The 21,901-nt window shown below is 36.2% G+C and overlaps 1 protein-coding gene across 1 annotated transcript; it reads left to right on the forward strand.

The window, feature by feature from the left end:
* The first annotated feature begins 2,909 nt into the window (after window positions 1–2,909).
* On the forward strand, window positions 2,910–20,224 carry LOC131425268 (uncharacterized). Its single transcript, XM_058587016.1, has 3 exons — window positions 2,910–3,378; window positions 19,419–19,754; window positions 19,824–20,224. The coding sequence occupies exons 1-3, from the start codon at window positions 3,253–3,255 to the stop codon at window positions 19,929–19,931; spliced, it is 570 nt and encodes a 189-aa protein (XP_058442999.1). The 5' UTR covers window positions 2,910–3,252; the 3' UTR covers window positions 19,932–20,224.
* The last annotated feature ends 1,677 nt before the right edge of the window (window positions 20,225–21,901 follow it).

Below are 21,901 nucleotides of genomic sequence, written 5' to 3' on the forward strand. Positions count from 1 at the left end.
CTACTTACAGCAATAAATGCTAGAAGAACATAACACTCATGTACCATTCGAATCAGTTCGTAAAGATCAGCAAATGCCTGTGTGACAAATAATTTCACTCAATTTTCTCGGAGATGACTCAACCGTTTTCTACAAACTCAGATTCATATGGAAAGTCGTATGCTCCCGAACAAGGTTCCTAAACTACGTTTGGATTCGACTTCTGGTTCCGGAACTACAGGATATGTGAAACGAAATTAAAAAGTGTTACTCATTTTTCTCGTAGATGGCTAAACTGATCTAAGATTCAAATGTAATCCATAAAAGATTAAAATGAAAGGTCTTAAGATGGTATAAAACATCTCGCTTTTTAATTAGATCCAAATTCCGTATCCCCTAAACAGGGTGATTAGTATAGAAATATCCGTTTCACATAAATTTATCAGGTTTATAGGGTTTGTAGATTTGGATAGTCGATAACCAAATAAACTTATTTAAGTTTTAACGGTATTCAGTTTTCGATTTGGAAGGTATCCACAAATTTCATACGCACTACGATTTCTATAAAATGGTTACACTGATTTTCCAACAGTTTGAATCAAATGTAAAATATACAGCTCTGAGGTGGATTTAACTGACTTCGGCTACACCGTTTTTAGAATGCCGGTTCGTTTTCTCAAAAAAAGTTCAATCGTTTTCTCGAAAAAACTCTAAAGTGGAACTTATTTCGACATCTCATGGAATGTTCAATCGATTGTTACATTTTTAGATTCAAATTCGATCCGATTTGCACTTTCGACATTACAGGGTAATGAGTGATTCAAATCTCAAACTGCCGTTAAAAACGACGGTCATTAAAATAATGTCATGAGAACTAAAACACCGAAGAATATTCATGAAAAAAAAACACATGCGGATGTTGAAAAAAGGTATCATCTCACTGCTAGGTGGGTTAAGCACGTTTTTGTTCATTATTTCTCCATCTTTTATAAAAAAGCAAAGTCTTGGCATTACATTCTATGGATTTTGGCCTTTCTGTTTCAATAGACTTCGCAGCCGATTTATAGCGTACATAGTCATTGCAGTTACTGACACCAAGAATCCTTTCAGGTCGGAGCTTGAACATACGACAACTGGCTTGTGAGACCGGCGCACTCTGTATTGAACCGCAAACCCGGTCTATCTTCTATGATATAATCGATTTCTAAGTTTTATTTTTAAATAAAAATAAAAACACAACAGTTTTTTTACAGTTTTTATTTATTCTATATAGCCTCTATAGTCACCTAAAACATTGTCCAAGACATCAAATCAATCAAACCAACCGTTTTTGAGGTATACGTTTTTGAAAATATACAAAAAAAAATTATTTCTTTGTATCTTTTGACCATCTCAAATTTAAGGCTAGAGTGTGAACTGATTATGCAAATTGTCCTTTTTGGTCATGAAGTATGCAAAATCTTGAGCTGAATGGAAAAAAAATAAAAATTAAATTGTAGAAAAGTATCGTGTTTGGTGGCGGTCTTCTTTTCGAATCTATAATTTCAAGATTTGGGTATATTTTTTTATTTCAATACTATTATATACAGGGTCCGGCACTAGAAGTGTAACCAATTAAAAAGGCCATAAATTCAGTTTGGAAAATTACTTTTACTTAATTCAAAGTACAAAATGTGTAAAAATAATACAAAATTCAGAATCAATTCACTTTTGCTCGATATGACCACTTTTTGCCTTGACTATGGCTTTGAGACAGTCAAAAAACGAATCGCAAGTTGCCGAATGTGACTTGAAGGTATTTAGGCCCACTCGCGGACAATAACTTTTTTCAGCGCCTCGAGACTGGTGTATCTTTTAGTTCGGACTTTGCTCTCAAAAATGGCCCAAAGAGAATAATCCATTGGATTCGCATCTGGTGAATTCGAGAGCCATTGTGTGGACGTGATGAAGTTCGGAACGTTGTTTTTCAGCCATTCTTGGTTCACTCGAGCTTTGTGAGACGTGCCGAGTCCTACTGAAACGTCCATGGTCTGCCTCCGAAATGTTTGTCTGCCCACGGCTTCAAAGCAACCTCCAGAATACTTTCCCGATAATATGTCGCATTTACCTTGACGCCAGGCTCGATGAAAACGATTGGAGAGCGCCCATCTGCGGTTACAGCGGCCCAAACCATTATCTGTTGCGGGTGCTGCCTCCTGGTGGCCAATCGATGACTCAAATTCTCGTATGAACGGTCGGTCAAGTAAACCCTATCGTTTTGAGAGTTTACGAATTGCTCAATTGGAAAAATTTTCTCGTCAGAAAATCCAATGTTCGGAAATTGACCGCTTTCGGCCAAACGAAGCAACTCCTTCGCTCTCTCAAGTCAAGATTTTTTTTTCGCGTTCACTTTTGGCAAAATGCTTTCTTGCGCTTGTAAACAATACAACTCCGAACTGTCATTTAGCAAATTTCTAGAGAGCTGATGCCCGTGCGTCAGCTGCGCGAGCGGTCTGAAGTTGGTTACACTTCGAGTGCCGGACCCTGTATAACATTTTAGTCAATTAATAGTGTTCGTAGTCAAATATTATATTTATGAAGAGAGAAGTAGAAATCCGTTATATATTTAAGAATAAAGATCTAAAATAAGTGTAAAATTAAAATTTTATCTGCTAAATGACAATCAGTCGATTTTGGCTTGGTTAAAAATGGTACAAACTCCAAGAAATCAGTATCATTATATTCGCTATAAGAATGTTTACTGGTGGAAAATCGTTTACTGCCTGTTGCAGTTAACGTGTTCGCCTCTCGTGGTGTTGTTTGAACAAGTTAACCGGTAAAAAGAAAGACGCCAGCCGCACGGCCCATTTGCGTCCGTCGGGGGATGAAGAAAGATACCAAAAAGTGCGCCGCGATGATCATTCATATCTTTGTAGATCGCGAGTCGGCAAACAGGGCTCGGGGTTTGGTGTGGGGTCTAGCACTTTACGGTTGCCATCAACCCTCTCGGGCAGTCATCCGCGATACCAAGGCGAGGAAATTCGCTAGACGTGATAACCATACATACAATAATAGTTGGTTTGCTGCATAGCCCATTATTATTATTATAAGCGAACAAGCGAGGGTTCATTTGAGGCGAAATTGCTGAACCGTTCGCATCATCTTGTGGATTTGTTCGTGCGTGTTATCAATAGCGTTAGAAATCGAAAGTGTACAAGCGGTTGCTTATCTGGTGGCTATCCATTGGGTGGTCCACAACCCGTGAAATCTAGTGCTTCGGAAGTCAATGCGAAGATGCAGCTGCTACGGGCAGCCCTGCTTGGACTGTTCTTCCTGGCCAGTGATGTCCTGGCGGCTCCCGTGGTCCCTTGCTGCATCGACGATGGAGATCGGGATCGGATTGATCCATTAAAGTCAGAGGTTGGTTTCCGGTGTTGCCGCTGTAGAGTGTGTTTGTTTAGGTCTCACGGAGGCTACACCTGAAGATGACTGTGTACAAACATGTATCGGAGCCGGTAACAATTACTCAGCAATGAATGGTACAATTGTGCGGTTGCAGATATCCGTGGTTACGGCACTCAGTAAAGTTTATTGTAAATTAAAATTTGAAAAAGTGATCGTTTGAGTGTTCAACCAATGCTCCACAGTGTGTCATTGAAGTTACAGTGTTATACTCCATGTCTATGTGTTTCGAACTTGTCCTATGGATACGGTATGGTAATTCAGTCGAAACGTACATTGCGATGAGAATTGGCTTTCGAAATTGCAGTTTTTTTGTGCCGTGAAAAAGATGTGCTGCTGGTGTTTCATGCATGCAAGTTCGAGAAGTCGGTGTTTCTTTTTTCAACCTGTGGTGCTGCGTTATTTATCAATTATTATTGGAGTAGAAATAATTGACTTATCTCATCTGAATCAATTTCGCAAATGGTAACACTCACTCTGACCTCATGTATGTAAATCTGATTCTCCAACAAAAAAAAAGTTATCTCATTTCTAGAGAAGATTGACCTGGTATCATGGTTTCTATGGATTTGATTATAGCTATTATCTTGAACAAAAAATTGATACGTTTAAAAGGTTTGTATTATGCGGCATAAAAACACTATTTGCCAAAATTGTGTCGTCACTTATATGACGGTTTGAAAAATTCAATACCAGTAGTTGGGATCATAATACCTTTCATTAATATCGATCCCCCTGCAATTTCAGATCCGAAAGTCTGAGCAAAAGGAAACAAATCAAAATAGTTTGGTGTTCAATTTATAACATTGTTTACGTTTTTTGCTTTGCCGTTATATGTCAAACTGTCGCATATAACATCGGAATTGGAATAAACTCAGAAAATGCAAAAGATCATAAGACTTTTCATTTGAACATAAACATAAACATAAATCTCTTACAAAATTGGGTTAGAATTCCGGGACAGGTATGTTCGAGGTGAGTTTATTAGATCAACAGTTTACCAGATCTGCGTTCTAGAGGTATTTATTCATTAGTTTGGAAAATTTACTCATATATACATATTATATTTAAGCAAAAGAGTGAATTCGTTGTTTTTTCACTTTTCACATTGTAATTTCGGTACATGGAATTGGATCGAAACTGTTTTATGGGGCCTTTCATTTGAACCTAAGTTCAGCCATCTCGGATGAATGTGGAAATCGCTTTGAGATAATTAAATATGACTCAGATAGACAATAAAAACTGCAGCAGTATTTGGTGCATTAGTTTTCTATTTTGAGCTATAGTGTAATAAACTCCATCATGTGTCAGCTAGAACAAATAGTGCTTAGACCACCTAGCAGTGTTTTTAATTTTCGTGAAATTATTAGTTGATCGTCATTTTAAGTGACTGTTTAAAATATCAATCACTTTTTACGCTATAATTTCGGAACTGCAAGTACATTATATTAAACCATAAAATAAATTATTTGAATCTAAACGTGTGACAATTGATTAAATATTCCATGAGATGTCGAAGTGAGTTCCACTTTAGAGTTTTTGGTCATTATCTATGGTACTTCCTGTATCCAGGCACCCGCATATCCCAAAACAGTTCGCATGGCCATGAATTAACGTGACAAATAAATTGGAATAGTTTTGGAATCGTTATCTTCTATGACGGTTCGAGTTTTGAAAGCGAATCACACGGCATACTCGATTAATTTACACTAAAGCCCGTTCCAACGTGGAGGATATTCGCATAAAAAACCCGCGTAGCTTCTAAAATCCGCGTAAAAAACGCAAAACTAAAGGAAAATTTGTTTAATGTCAATTATCTCAGAAATGCATGGAATATCCAGATCTGATGTAATCTCAAAAAAAATTTTTTTCGAGGAAAAAACTACTTTGGGAAAATTTGGAAATCCGGAAGTTGGGACGTTTCATGCATTTCTAAGATAAATCAAGAAAACCGCTTAACTTCGGAAATCTGCGTATAAAAAGACCTTAGTGTATATGAAATTGATATTTTTACACTAATCACCCTGTATCTCCGGAACTGGACGGCGGATGTGATTAAAAAATGAGCGATCTTAAACCTTAGAAAAAAGAGATGGAGAAAATGGTTCAACCATCTACGAATAAAATGAGTGAGGTAATTTTAAATTGCTTACACATATCATTTTGTAGTTGCGGAACCAGAAATCGGATCCAAACTGAAATGCAGGAGCCTTGAATAAGAGCATCGGAGCATATGTTATATATGCTTAATATTTATAAAACTTGTTTTAATCCACCTAGTGGTGTAACGATGCCTTTCTCATATCAATCATACTATCATATATAATACTGTGGTATTCTACAAAATAATTTTCTTCGATTCTTAAAAGAATAACCGAAATCGGTTTTTTTGACCGTTTGCTGATAAAAACTATCAATTGGAAAAGATTTGAGGTCGATTTAGAGATTTTCATAAGGTTTTTCCCCATTTTAAGTGATGGTATACAATTTTTAACACACTATACCCTATATTTCTGGATCCGGAAGTCGGATCCGCTTGAAATTCAGAAATTACGCTTGGAACCACAGGACCTTTCATTTGAACATAAGTTTGTGAAAATCGGTTGCACCATCTATGAGAAAAGTTAGAACACATGTTTTCTTTTTTTTGCACATTTTACCTCATAACTCCCGAACAAAAAGTCGGATACAAATAATATTCAGGAATTTAGTATGGGACCTAAAGAGCTTTCATTTGAATCTTAGTTTGTTAAAATCGGTTCAGCCAACTCTGAGAAAAGTTAGTGCACTTATTTTCACAATTTTTGCCACATTTTACCTCATAATTCCGGAACCGGAAGTCGGATACAAATAATATTCAGGAATTTAGTATGGGACCTAAAGAGCTTTCATTTGAATCTAAGTATGTGAAAATCGGTTCTGCCATCTCCGAGAAAAGTTAGTGCGAAAAAACGTTACATACACACAAACGCATATACACACACATACACACACAGAGACATTTTGCGTACTCGACGAACTGAGTCGAATGGTATATGACACTCGATCCTCAGGACCTCGGTTCAAAAGTCGGTTTTCACAGTGATTGCATAACCTTTCTATATGAGAAAGGCAAAAAGGTAATAAAAACAATAAAAAAATCAACATCACAAAATATAATAACATACAGCACAACATTTTCCATTGTGGGGTGTTGGTACCGGATAACGGTTAGTGCTAAGTGCAAAGCAATATTTTCTATTTTTACGTGTCGTCTTCGATTCATCAGTGCATTGACAGTTTGTGCTGAATTGCTAACGCACCTAACATAAACAACTACGCAGATGTAAAGTGATTGGCAAACCAATAGCAAATTTTATTATTAAAACCGAACATCTCAATGCTAAAAGTTGACATTATTTAGTTTAAAATAAGAGTAAATATATCAAAAACCTTAACAAAGCCTGCATTAGAAAATACCAACAAAATATCAAATTCTGTCAATGTAATGTCAATTCAAGAAGAAAATATTCATAAAGGACGAATTTTTCAGTTGTTGGATATTCTAGTACCCCTAGGATAATATTATAAGCATTTATATTATCTAATTCTGATCCAGTTTATTCAGTTGTATTTTATTTGAAGATAGAACTACGGAATCAATTGCACTTAATTAAATTGGAATATTTTATCAATAACTAAATGAGATATAATATCTAATGTTGATGCTTAATAGATATTTCACTATTTCTTGATTCCTTTAATGGAAGATCAAGAAAGTATCAAGTATCGATATGACAACACATAAACATCAAGTTCTTTGTTTGCTATTCACATCTGTCCGGGAAGTACCTATGTCTTTGCTGAAATATCGAAAGAAAGAAACTTTGTGATGGCTTACTGGCTTACAGATGGTTGTCATTTGGGTGTTTTGGTACAGCAAATACGTGGCACTTCCGTGCTTAAAGTGCATATGCCAATAGCATTAACTCATCATCTTTTTTGTGGTTTATGTAGAATCGATAAGTGACGCTTGCAGTTCAACGTAAACTGCTAATGCTTTGATGAGTGGAAGACGAAACATTTATTTCACAGTACATACTTTCTCCATATAGTCTCAAAATTTACATAGAGCATTCCTGCAGACAACAAATCAATCGTTTATAAAATACACACTTCGAAAAAACCCTTGTGATTTTACATCTTATGCTCATAAATGGAGCGTTGGAGTTCATGCAAATTTACGTGCAAGAAGATGTTATATTGTATGATTGAAAAATGCCATAGCATGAAATTTATTGAAATAAAAAAAATGTAGATTGTGACAGAGGTGACTTGAACTGAGAATCATTGTATCACAAAGTACGTCCGATAGACTACTGAGCCACAGAAGTACATATCCCAAGTAACATTTATAATATTAATAAATACTTCTAGCTGTCTTCAGTGTTACATCAAATATCTAGCAAAAACATATTACAGCCAAGTGAACAATTCTTCTAAAGGTTCGTAAAGCAAATTGAAGAGTCGATATGAAGAACTGTTGAATGTTTGTCTAAATGATTAAAAATTGAAGAAAGTTGGATGTGGGGAATGTGAGGAGGGTGGGATTTATAAAGTATTGATTTTGAATAAAAATTCATCATTCGTGGCACAAATTACATTTTTCAGTTATCCCCAAGATAAGGAGAGCTACTATTTTATTTATGATTTAAGTTTATATTCACATACTTACGAACCATCCATCCATAGAAAATAATATTATTGCTAAGTAAAAACTTATTAATATGTATAGGCAATAAAAGAAACACAACGTGTATAATTGAATCTGTGATTATTATTGTTTTTCTACCAAGTCGTAATAAATTTTAAAAACACAAGTTTCCAAGTGTAGGTGTAGCTCTGTGCCAAAGACCCCCCCATGACCGAATGAGCACATTAGAGAACGGAGCTTCACAAGAGTGACCCTTGCATGGGATGCAAATTATTTCTATGTCCACTATTAATCTTTCACTGGTCGCTATGGGCAATTATGAAGCAACGTGTTTGGTATCTTCTGGTTGTCGTACAGTAAGCGTTGAAAATTAAATATGCAACATTGATTGAAAGTGGTTGGAATCTTTTCTGTCTTTTGAGTAATCCAAATGTTCGCTCCGACTTCAGCGATCTGATCGTTGTATTTTTAGAATTTCAACATGAACTATTCGTTGATGGGAGATTCATTGACATACAAACATTGCCACGATGAATTTATAAACACATAACCCTTCCTTCCTTCCACCGATCTCATATTTAGTTGCAAATGTTCTAAACCTAAAGAATTATGTAACAATTTTCATCAGACGTCGTTCTTCAAAATACTTTCCATTGACTCCTAGTAAACAAAAAAAAATTATAAGTAGCAACTATCATAACCTACGAATTGTAACAGTTTTGAGCTAAAGTTGAAACCAAGTATACGATCTTTTCGCACCCTTGGTCTAAATGATGTTTTGAAATTTAAAACGCACTTCAACCTGTAATTCTGGAACCGATTGTCGGATCCGGAAAGAAATCAATAGGATTCTATGGAACCATAATACCTTAAATATGAGTCTAAGTTTCGTGGAAATCGGCTCATCTGTCTATTATCTCGTATTTTGGCTTGAATCGAAACGACTTCATCTCGGATTAAAACCAGCTTTTATTCCTAACGAAATAACCTTCCCTCGATACTTGATATTGAAGTTGTCGCATAAAAAAATAGAATCAAAGAGCTCTTGCTTTGTTTGCATCTAATATAATGAAACTCTAATGCGTTTCTCGCGGTAATGAATAGGGTTGTCATTGTTATGATAACAGATCAACTTTGATCTATGATCTTTGCACAAGCTTTGGTATGGCAGTTTCAAGCAAATTCTCAAAGTAGTAGTGCCCATTTAATTTTCGATATTAGACTGGTAATGAACTAAATCTCGTTTCTCATTAGAGCACGTATTGAATATTGAAATAAATTAAAACTTAGAAAAACTTTTGTAACCTAAAGAAATCGGATTTTTTAAAGAAGCATTATTGAGCAGTTTAAAATACAGCCCTCACTCTAGCAAAGTTGAAAAAAGTGTTAAAATCATCACATTCCTTTTAAGGAATTTGATTTGTCGGTTTCAACAGATTTCGTAGCCGATTCTTAGCGTTCAGAATCATTGAATAGCTAGCATACTATGATCCTACTGACACTAAAACTCCTTCCAAGTCGGGGCTGAGACGTACGACGACTGGCTTGTAAGACAAGCGCCCTATGCATTGAACCGCCAACCTGGGTCGACCCACACTATAAGTATTTAGTAATTACATTACGACTTATAAGAAACAAATTCGATGCAATCATTGTGAAAATCAACTGTGCAAGGCCAAGTCTCAGATGACCGACTCAGTTTGTCGAGATAGACAAATTTCTGTATGTGAGCGCTTATAATTGCTAATAAACTTTATTCGGATACGTCTTCCCGTTCCAGAGCAATGGAGAAAAATGTACAAAACGTGAGAAAAATACGCTCAATTTTCTCAAAGACCGCTATACCGATTTACACAAACCGTTATAGATTTCTATTTGAATCCGACTTCCGGTTCCAGAGCTACGGGGCAGAATGTACATAAAAATTAAAAAAAGATCACTCGATTTCCTCAGCGCCCACAGTACTGAACCTCAAGAGCTTGTATTCAAATGGAAGGTGTGTTAGTACAATAGCCTGCTATTGATTTATTTCCGGATCCGATCTTGAGTTCTAGAATTAGTTGCAATTTTCTCACCTATGGGTCAAAAGATTTCCATAAACCTAATTCAAATGAAATATATCACGATCTTATGACTTTCCGTTAATTGAATCTGAATTCTAGTACTAAAATTACAGTTTAATGATTTTTGAAACAGTAATTATAAGGCTATATATTTATAAGTAACTCCATTAATATGATGCTACTTCCTTGAAACTAAGCAGTAATTCCTTCCTTGACGCTGTTGGGTTCGATGAATTCGGCTCTGGTGTTATGATAAACAATTAAAAATAAAGGGTTGTTATCGAAAATTGCTTTCTTGTTTTTTAAAGTACTCTCTATGAAGATCAATACACTTTTGCATGCGATCGATATGGTCTTTCTCCTAGGGAATTAGATAAGAGTTATTGTTTTATAATATAAGGAGTTTTTAAATATTGCAGAAATATGTTTGCCTTACTCATATAGCAAGGCTATGCAATCACTGTGAAAACCGATTTTTAAACGGAGGCCCGGAGTTCCGAGTTTCATATACCTTTCAACTCAGTTTTCGAGATCACAAAATGTCTGTGTGTATGTATGGATGTATGTTTGTATGTGACAAAAATGTCACTCGATTTCCTCAAAGATATCTGAACCGATTTTCACAAACTCCGGTTCAAATGGAAGGTCTCATGATCCCATAGATTGCTATTGAATTTTATCCCGATCCGACTTCCGGTTCCGGAATTAAATAGTTATATGCACCAAAAAAATAAAAAAAAAGGCCACACGCTTTTTTCGGAGATGGCAAGACCGATTTTTACGAACTTAGATTCAAACAAAAGGTTTTATGATCCCATAGCTCGATATTGTATTTTATCTTTATTCGACTTCCGGTTCCAGAATTACAAGGAAATATGTGCAAATCTATGAAAAAATGCGCACTCAATTTTATCAGAAATTTCTTAATCGATTTTTACAAACTAAAATGCAAATAAAAGGTCTTGAAATTTTTCAAAATAGTCCTCAAAAAATTGTTCAATTTAATCCAATTTCCGGTTCCGGTATGACAGCGTAATAAGTGGATTTTTTTTAATTTCATGGGTATTTTGTCAAAAGAGGTAGCGAAACGAGGTGTAAATTTGCATAAAACTTACAAGTAATTTCATCTAGTTGGCAGACCTTGTTAGTTCATCAATATATAAATTTACTTTGGGACTATAATCTCCGGTTTCCGCTTTTGAACGCATTGGCAATAGTGAAGAAAAGCTCCAAAAACGGAACTCACTTCGATTTCTCAGCAACGGTTAAACCGAATTTCACAAACCATGATTTAAATTAAAACTCTTGGTGTTCTAAAAGATGCTGTGCCATTTCATCCAGATTGGACCTCCGATTTCGAAATTATAGGGCGATTAGTATCAAAACTACGCATCGGTACGTGCTGGTACGGAAGAAGAAAATACCACTGCGTGCTTTGTTCATTTTTTTTATAGCGTGCAGTGTTCCTACATTGAAATCCATATGACCTTGACATAACTGTTTACTAATTGAAATGATTATGTTAGGATATGTATACCCAAGAAAAGTTTTTGATTTTTTAAATATTGAAAAAAACATTTTGACAGAATCTTCTAGTGATGTTTTTGAAAATATAAGTAATATGAGAAAGGCATCACTACACCACTAGGTGGATTACAAAAGGTTTTTTTTTGTAATTTTCAACCTAAGTTTAGGGAAGCATGTGAAATTATCTAATTAAAAAGGAAATAAAAAGATACTAATCATAATGCAAAAGATTTATTCTGCAGATTGCTTCGGGTTTCATTTCATGAAACGTATAGCTGAGAACAAGATGCGTTCCATGATTCGAATTGGTGTTTCAAACCAAGAACTAGCAAATTATCACATATATTATGTGCCCGACTATCCATCTATCCAAGGTCGTTAGTTCTCAGATCGGCACCTGCATCTTATTAGAGTAAAAAAAACTATGAAACTTTTCTTTTGCTTCATACAAAGTGCCATGCGTCAACTGATTTGGGCGTGCTTTTCGAAATTCATCCTGGAGCGCACAACGACCATGGGCAGTCATCGAAACACGGTGGTCTATACGATTATATTTTATCGAAAGAAGTTAATCAATACATTTGTGTTAAGGTGAAAGTCGAATTAAGCTATGTCATGGAAATTTGGTCGATACTTACTATTATAAGAACATGTAGACGTACTAGCTCAGAACTAGCTTGCACTAGCGCTAGGCGAAAAAAGTGTGGCCATATCTCAAAACTTATTGAACAATCCTCGTAAATGGACTCATCAGATTGGTTAGGTTGAAATTTCCGAAATCAAAATTTTTTTTTGATGCCAAAAGACTTTTAGAATTTGTTTTAGAACTTCATGAAACGTCCAGATTTAGTGTCATTTGGAATTTTTTTCAATTGAATTTCTGGAATTTCACATCTCATCCAAGACCAAGTACAGTATTGTGTAGTGAACAATAGAACGATCTCGAAATGAGTGAACCAAACGAACAAAAGCTACCGCCGACACTACGAAAGAATACAATTATTATTGACTTCATGCAGTGCAAAATTCGACCTTCGAAACGAGAACTTGCAGGTTTGCTTAAGGAGCAAATGCATCTTGACATTAAAAGTGTGCATTTACTTAAATGCAATAAGACCAATAATGTTGTTTATATCCAGTTCTATAAAGAGTTGGATGCAATTCAATTCGCTAAAGACAATAATAATGTGCACTATGTGGAGCATGAAAACATCAAGTACAACATACCAGTATAGATGGAAGATAGTGCTATAGAAGTGCGTGTGCATCATCTACCCTCAAGCATCTGTGATCCTTATATTCGCAAAACTATGTCCCAGTAATGTGAGATTCTTTCCATCGAAAAAGAAATGCGGGAGAACTTTTTCCCCGGTATTCTAAATGGCGTACGTTTGTTACGCATGCGCTTGAAGAAGGCTAATGAAAAAAAAGACATTTGGCAACAAAATCAAAATCGATATCAGATGGGGACGGGTATAGCGCGATGGGTAAGTCGATGCTTTTCACGCAGCCTGCCTGGATTCCATTCCCAACCCCGCCCTTAAAAAGTCAGAAAGTTTTTCTGGCCCGAAGAGGTTAAAATCTCTATAATTAAAACAAAAAGAATCGATTTCGGAAGTTTTTTTTTCTAGATAACATAAAATCTTGACGTTTCATGTAATTCTAAGGCATTTGACAACAGGGAAAAAATTTTGATTTCGGAAATTTCAATTTTTTTTAATTCCCAGAAAGTTTACATTAAAGAAAATCAATTGCAATTTAAAGACTTTTGACATCACACATTTTTGTAACAAATGTGGAAATCACTCGTATTACAGATTGTAAAACCAACTCTCAAACCTGGTATTTTTCCCATTAAAAACAATGTTTTATTAAAACACGAAATTTATTTTTCACAAATTCAAAAGAAACGTCACATGTTCTTCGTTTTTTATGTTTTGTGTGTGTGGGTGTGTGTGTGTGTATGTGTGACAAATAATGTTACTCAATTTTCTCAGAGATGGCAGAACCGAATTTCACAAATTTAAATTCAAATGAAAGGTCTTGAGGTCCCATACAAAGTTCCTGAGTTTCATATGGATCCGACTTCCGGTTCCGGAATTACAGGGTGATATGCAATAAAAACAAGAAAAAAATAGTCACACACGTTTCTCAAAGATCACTGAACCAATTTTCACAAACTTAGATTTAAATGAAAGATTTTATGACCTTATAATATTTTCCTGAGTTTCATTTGGATTCGACTTCCGGTTCCGGAATTACAAGGATATATGCGAAAATTTATGAAAAAATATGCAATTATTTTTCTCGGAAATTTCTTAACTGATTTTCACAAACTAAAAAGCAGATAAAAGGTCTTGAAATTCTTTAAAAAAAAACCCGCAAAGTTGATCCAGATCCGACTTCCGGTTCCTGTACTACAGTGCGGTTTGTGAAAATTTTCAATTTCATGAGTATTTTTGCACAAGCGATGGCGAAACGAGGTACACATTTTTATAAAACTTACTGCTAAATTGATCTAGTTGATGGATCTTATTAGTTAGTTAATATATAAAACCACTTTGGAACTACTAGTCCCCGGTTTCCGCTTCCGAAAGCACCGATAATAGTGAAGAAAATCTTCAAAAACGGAACTCCCGTCGATTTCTCAGCAACGGTTAAGCCGTTTTTCACGATTCATGATTCAAATTAAAGCTCTCATTGTCTTTAAACATACTGGGCAATTTCATCCTGATCCGACTTCCGGTTCCGAAGTTATAGGGCGAGAAGTGTCATAACATTCAAATTCAAAATGAAGATGCAGGGGAACGGATATAGCGTTATGGGTATCAGGAATCAGGAATCAGAACAAATTGGCTCAAATGGCACGTTCCCCTTGATATTTGGAGATTTGTGCCTTGCCATCAATTTGTTTTTAGCATCATTTTCCCGATATATAAGAGGGAAGGATTGAAAGGAAATGGTAAGGGTTGGACTAGGAGGATGGGAAAAATTGACGACACAAAAACACATAAAAGCAGAAGTAAATTCTGCACCCCTAAGGGATGCTGAACAATCTGCTGAGGATCACATTTAGTGGAAGCAGAAGGAAATTCTGAACCTCTACGAGGTCCCGAACAGTCTGCTGTTAATAAAACCTCCAACCCCCGAGAGGATTTAGAGATCTTACAAAAGCGACACCATTCTCGGAAGAATGCAGAACGACTCGCAGTATGTACGAGCAGAAGTAAATTCGGCACCCCCCAAAGGATGCCAAACAATCTGCTAAACCCTATTTAAGGTGAATACAGAAGGGATTCATTCACTCCAGGAAGAACGATGAACCCTTCTGACTATAGCTCCTTACCACATTGGGTGAGAAACGAGAGAATATCCTTCAATTTTAGCTCCGCATACACAGACTCAACCATGTATGGAGAACCAAAAACCCGGATACGTAGCTGCGTCAATGCGGGACAGTTACATATCAGATGATATGAAGTACCATAATCGCATTCACACAAATCACACGAATAATACTCAGCACGTTGAATAGTAGCCATGTGATAAGTGAGTTTGCAATGTCCAGTCAGAGCTCTGACCAGAATACTGCAATGATACTTGGAGAAATGCAGTAGACACTTTGACATTTTCAGATTTAAATCTGGTAGAAATGCTTTTGTCTGAGCGCAAGTTTGCAAGCTGCGCCAGTAAGACGGTATGCACAAGATAATGCTTCTTGTTTTAGGAACACATGTAGTGGTTTAATGCACAGTAGCGCCTCTAGAGCAGCATTAGGAGTTGTCGTGAATGCTCCTGTCATCGCCATTAAGACCATCCTTTGGAGATGATTTAGCTTCGACTGAACTGTCGCGACTTCTCCTTTCTGCCACCATACAAGACAACCTAAGACCTGCTAAAATTGGTCTAACGATAGTTGTGTAGATCCAATGAATATATCTGGGTTTGAGTCCCCATGATTTTCTAAAAGCTCGTCTGCATTGGCCGAAAGCCATGCAAGCTCCTTCAATCCTGAAGTCAATGTGAGCAGACCAATTCAGTTTTGAGTCAAGAATAACCCCGACGTATTTAACTTGATCGACCACAGTGACCTCTGAACCAAAGAACTGCAACGGACGAGCTCCTGTAATTATCCTACGATGAGTGAAAAGCACCATTGATGTTTTGCCCGGATTTACAGATAATCCAAACCTGACAACACCATTGTTCAACAGATCGCAGGGCTTGCTGCATTAAATCAAAGAGAGTGTTAATGCTTATACCGGTCATCAATATATGATAATCGTCGGCAAAACCATAAGTCGGAAATCCAAGGTTATTAAGTTTCCTTAACAAACCATCAGCGACTAGGTTCCATAAAAGTGGGGATAGTACACCACCTTGAGGACACCCACAGACACTCAGCTTTCTAATCTCTGCTTGCCGAAGCGATGAACAAAGAAGTCGATTGCTAAGCATTGCGTGTATCCAGTAAGGGAAAAACCCAAGATATTCCGTTCACGACTGCAATGTTTAACCTCCTGCAGCCATTCAGCCATCGGTACGGAAATACACCTTGACTTAGGAGTTCCTATTTTTGTGGCCTTTTACGACATGGAACAGGAAACCAGTGGATCAATTCTTGGTAAAAAATAATTCCGCCGGATGCCACACGGCTTACCTGTTTGGTGGACTTATACCATCGGTACAGGTGGACCGTAGCGTTATTCTTAGCCAGTTGGGAAACCGCTACCGACACTACACGGCTATCTAGGCTGCTCAGAGAGGGAAAGTTGACATTGATGGTCAACTTCCATGGATGGCCGAGCAGCCTGTCAATTTCATCAATTTTCAATTTCATGAGTATTTTTGCACAAGCGATGGCGAAACGAGGTACACATTTTTATAAAACTTACTGCTAAATTGATCTAGTTGATGGATCTTATTAGTTAGTTAATATATAAAACCACTTTGGAACTACTAGTCCCCGGTTTCCGCTTCCGAAAGCACCGATAATAGTGAAGAAAATCTTCAAAAACGGAACTCCCGTCGATTTCTCAGCAACGGTTAAGCCGTTTTTCACGATTCATGATTCAAATTAAAGCTCTCATTGTCTTTAAACATACTGGGCAATTTCATCCTGATCCGACTTCCGGTTCCGAAGTTATAGGGCGAGGAGTGTCATAACATTCAAATTCAAAATGAAGATGCAGGGGAACGGATATAGCGTTATGGGTAAGTCGATGCCTATTAACGCTGCCCAGCTGGGTTCGATTCCCAACTCCGCATATAGGACCAGAAAACTTTTCTGGCCCGAAGAGGTGAATGACAACAATGTTAAAACCTCTATAATCGAAAAAAAATGACGATGCAAAAGTGATACGTGACGGTACGTGCGGCTTTGCTCCATTCACAGCGTGCTTTGTTCAACTTCGTATAGCGTGAAGGGTTGCCACATTAAAATTTATATTTTTCAGGTGAAAAAAATGTAAATTTCTAATCCTTTTATTCAATTTGTACCTACTTGTTAGTGTTATTACAAGATCATGATAACGATACTTTTCAATAAAAGTGCACTTATTGCCTTTCTCATATAGAAAGTTTATACAATATGTTCTATATAATTCAACATAGCTCATCAAGCTGAGCAATGTATGTGGCTGTGTGTGATTATGTGTCAAATAATGTCACTCATAAAAAGAATCTCGTAGTCCTGTAGGTTGCTATTGAATCTCACACCGTCATGTAGAGCGACGAAGGGTAAAATTCTTCTAGATTTGGTTTAGAACTAATTCAATTCGTAGGCTATATTAGTTACTTACTAAACGAACCGACTTTAGCTTTATTGGTTCCAAGTTCCTGGTTCCAGAAGTACCAGAAGTAGTGGTCGAAAAGTATAAAACGAGACTCACTCAATTTTCACAGAGATGATTTGATCGATTTCCACAAACAGGCTCAAATAATAGTTCCTACAGTTTCATAGGTTGCTGTTTAATTTCATCCGGGTCCGATTTCCGGTTCCAGGACCATAGGGTAAAGAGTGTTTAATCATTTAGTGCGACGATGCAAAATAAAGAAAAAATCTTATCAACGTGACATAACTGTTTGCAATTTGAAATGGTTATGTTAGTTTATACCCAAAGAAAGTTTCTTATTTTATTCAAGATTGTAAAAAAGAATTCTTTTAAAAATCTTCTGGTGATATTTTTGAAAATATAAGTAATATGAGAAGGGCATCATTACACCACTAGGTGGATTAAAACTGTTTTTTTTGTACGAACCACATATCCATAGTTTTTATCAATTTCGGCTGAATAATTCAATGTTGCGTTTCAATCAAAAACAGATTAAAACTAAACGGTGAGTCTCTGTTGAAATGCCACTTGAAAAACAATTCAAGCAATTTAACAAAAATACTAACGCGCTGAATTTATGAAAAACGCAATAACATTGAAATAGGGCGATGAGGTTAAAATGGCTAATTTCAAAGGTTTTTAATTTGATTTTGCATTTTGATCGGTGAGTGGATACAAGGGAGTAACCCATTCATATTCCCATAAAAGTTTTAGCAATCAATTTGTCTTCAGATTTATATAGTTTTTATCTGGAAAGCCACTGCTGTATACTGTCCGCAATCAATCAACTCCAAAACAGGTTCATCAATGTGACAGTGACGGAGTTTGTAACGGACAGGGAAAGTGTCCTCGAGACGATCAGCATTTTGTAACAAAACAGCGGCTTAGCGTGATGGATGACACACACCGCATGCGTGCCAACTCTCGGCTGGGTGAAGCCATAAGGGAAACTGTAAAATATAAAAGACAAATTGTCCTCTGCTCTCCCCGTGCGTTGGCCGTGGGTTGCTGTCACGGACTTTAGTATGTCAAGTTGGCATCAAGTGCCAACTGAATCCAGTCGACGACTGGATGAACCATTGCAAGCGAAATCGTTTCTTAATGGGCTGTTGCTTTTTTTTTTTTTGCTCCGAGCCGTTCAAGGGTGGGTGACTTCGCAAGATCAGCTTATTGGAACGAAATTGAATATTATCGGATCGTTTAGAATGACTGACATTTTATAACCAAATAATTCATAACTATGTTTTCATTAACGGTTTCGAGCTGTGATCTCTATTTAGTATCTAAGTTCGAATCACGCGAAAAATATCATTAAAATTTTAATAAAGGTCGGATCTATGACTTACACTTATTAATTTTTACTTGGAGAGTTTGCAATAGTTTTTCTTTAGGTGGTTTTTTTCTATAGTTATTTTTACACTGATTCCCAAATAAAGTACCCAAACTAACTCTTCAACAAAGTCATGAAGAAAAGTAAAACCTTACCGAAAGATCCTAGAGTATTACGCAACGAAATATTAATGCTGTTAAAGAGATCAGTACTTTATGTCAAGGTATTTGCGATGACAGATGTTTTTCTCTTTCCGCGATAGAGCCACCAAACAGCGTGGATGTTGAAAGCTCTTGACGCACGAGATGGTAATTCGGAGTTAAAAATGGAGAATAATTATTGCATTTACTTCATGTTCGTGGATTGCATAAAAGATTGCAATATATTGCGGCGCAGTTCCAAAGACAGAAATCTTAGTTTTATATGATAGAAGATAAAATAGCTTGAAACCAATTCTCATTGATATCAACAAAAGTTTAATACCTAATAGGCCCAAAGCAAACCATCGATGTAAAAAAAGAAGCTTTTTAAATTTTCATATATTTTTACAGGACTCCTTCAGTGCCGACGTCAACCGAGCAAAGCGGAAGTCCAAGGCAATGGAGTTGGCCTCCAATATGATTTTGAATGCATTGGAACAGCGTAGGAAACGTGATCAAGCTGCGCTGGATGCCAGTGACTATTTGCCTTCTGGCTTCACCCGGCAGGCTACGCGTAAAGTCGATCGCGAAACACCGACAGTGACCAAAGAAGAAGACGAAGAGGTCGATGAAACGACCCCGTTCGGAGAGGGTGGTAAAGTGACTCTGCAGATTCCGGGAAGGCTGTTTGGCAATGCAACCAATTTGTTTTTGGCGGTGGCGAAGATGCTGGGTGATTTCATCACGGTAGTTTTGCTGTCCAATTAGTTATTGCACAACCACTAATCATTTTCCATTCATTTTTATATTTTGCAGAACACAGCAATTCGAAAGGCCCGTTTCATGAAACTGTTCCAGCCATTGCTTGGGCGAAATCTGTACATTCAAATACCGCCAAGCACGACGGAATCAAATGATGTTTAAGATTGCAGTTTGATTGCAAAACTTAATGTTAAATTGTGTTTTAGGTTCTGTTTTATCCTAATTTGTTATTCAGTGCATAGTAAGTTATTTGTCACAATTTTAAACAAAAAAAAAATCAAACAGCGAAATGAAAAGCAACGAAAAACAATATTAAGTAAGTAAGACAAGAATTCTTACAACATTCAGCGACACAAAAAGGTTTTCCTAAACAATTTCCGTTTATGAAAATACTTTCGAAAAACTTCCGGATTTAGCAGCAAGGTTTGAAACTAATAAAATCTATGAACAAGTAATCATCTTCTTATTAATTCAACGGAAAGCCTCTATAAATTTCGAAAAGTCAACCTAGATCTGAAGTGGTACACTCAAAATACTAGACTTTATTTGGATACAAGCTCGTATTGTGGAATTACTGACTGAATTCCGGGATGTAGAATAATACCGAAAACTTGTGTAATCTTACAAACAGTACACACATATTTCCTTTTTGTAAGCTATAATCGGTGTTAATCCTAGAACGCTTTTGTGACTATTTCTACACGTAAACGCTTTTGGGAAAGTATGTTAGATTTTAGAATAATATCAGATAGAGATAGGCAATCCATTCGCGAACGGTTCAAGATAACTAGTTCTTCTAGAAGTATGATTGAACAACCGTTCTCTTATTTTATCAAAAACAGTATAAGTGAATAAAGAAATTGTATTAATAATTATATATTATATATATTAGTGACCTCTGAAAAAGTGCATAAAAGCGAACGAATGCTACTCTAAATACATGCAAAAAAGTTAATGTATATTATATTTTAACATTATTTGCTCTCGTGCGGTATTTGCTGAAACATTCAAAATTTCTTAAAAACGAATGAATGGTTCAGGAGATAGTTCATCAAGTTATAAACGGTTCTTTGAAATGAACTGTTTTGCCCATCTCCAATATTAGAGTAGTACTTCTTAGTAAAACAAGCCCCAACATTAAATCAAAACTCTTTTTCTACCTTCATTCTGTTGTGATACAAATGTTCCCCAGGAGATCGTTATTGGGCTAAGATATGTCACCAATTGAGTACTAAAACACTTACATTAAAATACAACAAATTTGTACCCGGTGAACGACCATAAATAGGTTAAAGCCGGGCCTAAAAACGATATATAATAATAATAATAATGGCAAATTTATTTATTTATTTATTTATACGAAACAAACGGGGGTTCGTAAAAAGAGGTAGCTCGTAAAAAAAGTTTACGTTATTTGGAATTTATTTCTTAAAAAAAGTTTTGTTTAATGAATGTGGAAACCGCGCATAATATGGTTATTTTCGGAACGGATGTGAAGAGTAAGTGCAAGAAAATCATGTTCGGACTCGTTTCAAAATCCAAGATGGCGGCTTCCGGTTATTGAGATTGCTTTAAACCCCTAAAAATATGGGTGTCTTCGGAACGAAATTGATGAGTAGATGTTAGAAAACGGTGTTTGAGTAGGTTCTTAAATCCAAGATGGCGACTTCCGGTTTGTTGATATTTCTTGAAAACCCTTAAAATACGGGTACTTTCGGAATGAAATTGAAAAGTAGATATCAGAAAACGATATTTAAGGTGATTCTGAAATCCAAAACAGTGACTTCCGGTTTATTAGTATTTCTTGAAAGTTTTTGCCATATTCCTTGACTTGGTATTCCTTGAAAACACTATACCGAAAGTCAACTTATTGAATTTTAAAACGAGCTCAAGCATCGTTTATTGGTATCCAATAAGCGTTCAGGAAGAAATTGTAAGGAATCGATTGGGCACTCTAAAAAAATATACACTGAAAAAAAATTTTGATTTTTTTTTCTCAATAATTACAAAATAATCCGAAAAAGTTAAATAAAAAAAGCATGGTTTTAATTTTTTTTGATAATGTTTATTTTAAAGCTGTTATTAAAACCTACAGATTGATGGCTATTCAATCCGTACCTTTTGAAAAATGA

The sequence above is a fragment of the Malaya genurostris genome, chromosome 1 (genome assembly GCF_030247185.1).
Source record: "Malaya genurostris strain Urasoe2022 chromosome 1, Malgen_1.1, whole genome shotgun sequence".
Lineage (NCBI taxonomy): Eukaryota > Metazoa > Arthropoda > Insecta > Diptera > Culicidae > Malaya > Malaya genurostris.

What these genes read in the sequence shown, in the direction of transcription:
- LOC131425268 (XM_058587016.1), top strand. Translation starts at nt 3,253, where the DNA reads ATGCAGCTGCTACGGGCAGCCCTGCTTGGACTGTTCTTCCTGGCCAGT. An exon ending in TTGATCCATTAAAGTCAGAG is followed by an intron (nt 3,379 to 19,418) that starts GTTGGTTTCCGG and finishes ATATTTTTACAG; the next exon opens with GACTCCTTCAGTGCCGACGT. An exon ending in TGCTGGGTGATTTCATCACG is followed by an intron (nt 19,755 to 19,823) that starts GTAGTTTTGCTG and finishes TATATTTTGCAG; the next exon opens with AACACAGCAATTCGAAAGGC.